This window comes from Olea europaea, unplaced genomic scaffold, assembly GCF_002742605.1.
Source record: "Olea europaea var. sylvestris unplaced genomic scaffold, O_europaea_v1 scaffold312, whole genome shotgun sequence".
Lineage (NCBI taxonomy): Eukaryota > Viridiplantae > Streptophyta > Magnoliopsida > Lamiales > Oleaceae > Olea > Olea europaea.
In genome coordinates, this window is record NW_019249964.1 from 104,041 (window position 1) to 107,555 (window position 3,515).

Consider the following 3,515-nt stretch of genomic DNA (forward strand, 5'->3'; position numbering starts at 1 on the left):
TTCCTTTTTTTCCCCAAATAAAAAAAAAAAAAAAAAAAGGATTAAGAATCACAATATTTGAAATTGGCATGTTTTCATTTACTTATTCATCTCAATTTTGGTCTCATTCTAGCATGTTTTTACTCATAATATATCACTCATTAGTCTTCACCTGTTCGTCTCTGCAGATACCACAATCTTCATCACGTGGACATGAGGACTAATTTTTGCCTCTTCATGCCTTTATATGATATTTTATGGAAGACAATAAATGCCAATTCGTGGGATATTCACAAACAAAATAGTACAAACACAAGTGAGTCCCTTCTTTCAAAGTGTAAACAAATTATTCACAGTCCACAGCCACTTTCTGACTCCCAAGGATTACCAAATCACAATTGGAGTTTGCAGATGATATTTAAATATTACAATTTACAGTTTCCAATAATGATTCTTTGGGTATAATTATCTTTTAATGGTTTAATCATTGTGACATAATGATGCAGATGACCGAGTACCTGATTTTGTGTTTCTTGCACATGTCGTCGATGTTATGTCAGCGATGCATGCTCCATTTGTTTTCCGTTCATTCAGCTCAATACCTTTTGGTATAAAGCCCTTCTTGTTTCCAATGTGGCCCTATACGTTTCTAGTGATGCTTATCATGTGGGCAAAATCCAGGACATTCTTGTTCAGTTTTTATAATCTCAGAGGAAGACTGCATGAAACATGGGTTGTGCCTAGATTTGGTTTCCAGGTAGCTGCTTTGTTTCCGTATTCTGTTTTGCTTTTGCAGCATGTATGTACATACCAAACACGCACTTCGAATTTACACCGGTTAACAGAAAACAGGAACACCTACAATTTATTATATTAATAAGAACATGAATTCTAAGTTAAAATCAACAACATGATTTTATTATTATTATTACTATTATTAATTAATTTTTTTATTTTTTTATTTTATTTTTATATTTTTTTTGGGGTCTTTTAACTGGTGACTAAAGCTTGTATCATGTCACATTTTGCAGTATTTCTTACCTTTCGCAGCAGAAGGCATTAATAACCACATTGAAGATGCTATCCTTACAGCAGATAAAATAGGTGTAAAGGTCATTAGCCTTGCTGCACTAAATAAGGTAAGCCTTGTTTCTTTAGTTGTATATAGTTTATCATTTTTTTCGTTTTACATCAATTTATTGCATTACTACGTGCCTAAACTAGATTGTGCAGTCAAATCTAGTTTTCTAACTTAAGATAGCAAAACCATTGATGGAGACCTAATACTGTTCTTTAGGACCTTTTGAAATTGAATCAGATATTTTTCAGATTTTATTTGATTTTATAGTAGGTTTGTTTAGAATAATTTAGACTCTTGAAAACTTTATTCCAGAATGAAGGTCTTAATGGAGGTGGAACACTTTTTGTTAACAAGCATCCCAATCTAAAAGTCAGAGTTGTTCATGGAAACACCTTGACTGCTGCGGTGATCCTACACGAGATACCTGAAGATGTTGATGAAGTTTTCTTAACAGGAGCTACTTCTAAGCTAGGAAGGGCCATTGCTCTCTATCTTGCGCGGCGAAGGGTCAAGGTTTTGGTAAGAACCAATAAAAAATTAGTCAGTTTTCCAGTTTTCTTTGTGGAAAGTGCTTTCAGTACATTTTTTCAATTTAGTTGTTTGCGTAACCTAATTTTGACAACAAGGGGGATGTGAATGCAGATGTTGACCCAATCCACTGAGAGATTCATAAATATCCAGAAAGAAGCACCAGTCGACTGCCAAAATTTTTTAGTTCAAGTTACAAAGTATCAAGCAGCCAAGCACTGTAAGGTAAATATTTCTGTCTATATCCCCCACAATCTTGTTAACAATAAAAGACGAACAGAGAGCTACTCTCATCTTCGTGTTGATTGGTATCTTTAAACGAAGTGACAGAGGAGAGTTAGCATTACATTTATTCATTTTCAGAATTATTAGAGCATTGAAATCTCGAAAATGCAGACATCCATATTCATGTTTGTTTTATAATTCATAGACGTGGATTATCGGCAAGTGGATGACACCTCGAGAACAGAGTTGGGCTCCTTCAGGAACACACTTTAACCAGTTTGTGGTTCCTCCTATCATTCCATTTAGACGAGACTGTACTTATGGGAAGCTAGCAGCAATGAGACTTCCAGAAGATGTGGAGGGCTTAGGATCATGTGAGGTAAAAGTTCATGGCCTTTCCTCTATCTCTTCAATATTTGTGAAATTACTGATCATTACATGAAAACTCTTACATGAACTAAGATATTCGAATTCAGGAAAAGACCTAAGTAAGTAAAATGAATTGATGGGAACTTTGAAATTAACTCTTTCCTAGTTTTAGAATTTCTGCAGGAAAAATAAATTGAAAAGAGTCAATTTGACCTTTATGTGTAGAGGGAACTTCCAGTTTTTGTATGCTAGAGAACCAAAATTCTGTGGCTTTTCTTCAATCCACTCTTTGTTTCAAGTTTTAAAGCCTCAGGTTGGCAAAATGAAAATAGGCCACCAATAAAGTTTTTTTTGTTTAATTTTTTTTGTTTAAAATGCATTCTTTAGAAATCAAATGGCCATTTACTTCCTCACTATTTGTCTTGTTCATAGCAACTGATATGTATATTAATCTACTAGTATACAATGGAAAGAGGTGTGGTTCATGCTTGCCATGCTGGGGGCGTAGTTCATCTTCTTGAAGGTTGGGAACACAACGAGGTTGGGGCTATCGATGTTGATCAGATTGACGTTGTGTGGAAGGCTGCATTGAAGCATGGCCTAATGCCCTTGTAGATTTATATCAAAACTTCTCATCCATACTGCCAGAGATCTCATTTATAAGCTCAGCTTATCAAAAAGATCATTAAAGCTGATCTTTTTTTGTGTGAGTGTGTGTGTGTGTGTTTATTTTCCTTTGTCGGGTATGCATTTTTCTTTTTCTTTTTTTTCGCCACCTGTGGCAACGAAGTTCTTGGTAAGACACAAGGTGGAAGGAAGATCTCCACTCATTTCATAATGATTAAAAACTAGAATGGAATTCAAATGAAATACATATTTATACACATTCTTGCTGTTCCCCTCTCTCTCTCTCTCTCTCTCTCTCTCTCTCTCTCTCTCTCATATGCGCATTCTTATGTACTGTTGCTTGATCCTAATTTTGACGATGAAGATTTAGTACGAATAGAACACTTGAGACAAATTATTTATTAGCGACTTTTTGGGATTTCACTGAAAAGTCAATGACCGCAAATGCAATTGCCCGTGAACACATGGAAAATTTATAACTTTCCTTTTAGTTTTTAACTGGAAGATTAGGGCTTGAAATCTATTTGCATATTGTTCGGTTGAAATTTTGCAAGCAAATGAGTTCGATGACAAGTAATAGTTAAAGCAAGTAAAGAGTATTGTCCACACAAGGATTTAGATTCTAACTTAAATTTGATCACTTCGAGCTTAATGCGAATAAACACACAATTGATAGTTGAATTTGAATAATTATGATTTTAACAAA

The 3,515-nt window shown here is 34.6% G+C and overlaps 1 protein-coding gene across 1 annotated transcript in view; it reads left to right on the forward strand.

Moving 5' to 3' along the window:
* Window positions 1-3,075, forward strand: part of LOC111385303 (protein ECERIFERUM 3-like) — a 5,614-nt gene extending 2,539 nt beyond the window's left edge. Inside the window, exons 6-12 of the mRNA XM_023009685.1 lie at window positions 168-295; window positions 486-736; window positions 1,011-1,118; window positions 1,373-1,579; window positions 1,703-1,813; window positions 2,019-2,192; window positions 2,642-3,075. Of these exons, the coding sequence (XP_022865453.1) occupies window positions 168-295; window positions 486-736; window positions 1,011-1,118; window positions 1,373-1,579; window positions 1,703-1,813; window positions 2,019-2,192; window positions 2,642-2,797 (1,135 nt within the window). The 3' untranslated portion in view covers window positions 2,798-3,075. The remainder of the gene's footprint in view (window positions 1-167; window positions 296-485; window positions 737-1,010; window positions 1,119-1,372; window positions 1,580-1,702; window positions 1,814-2,018; window positions 2,193-2,641) is intronic.
* The last annotated feature ends 440 nt before the right edge of the window (window positions 3,076-3,515 follow it).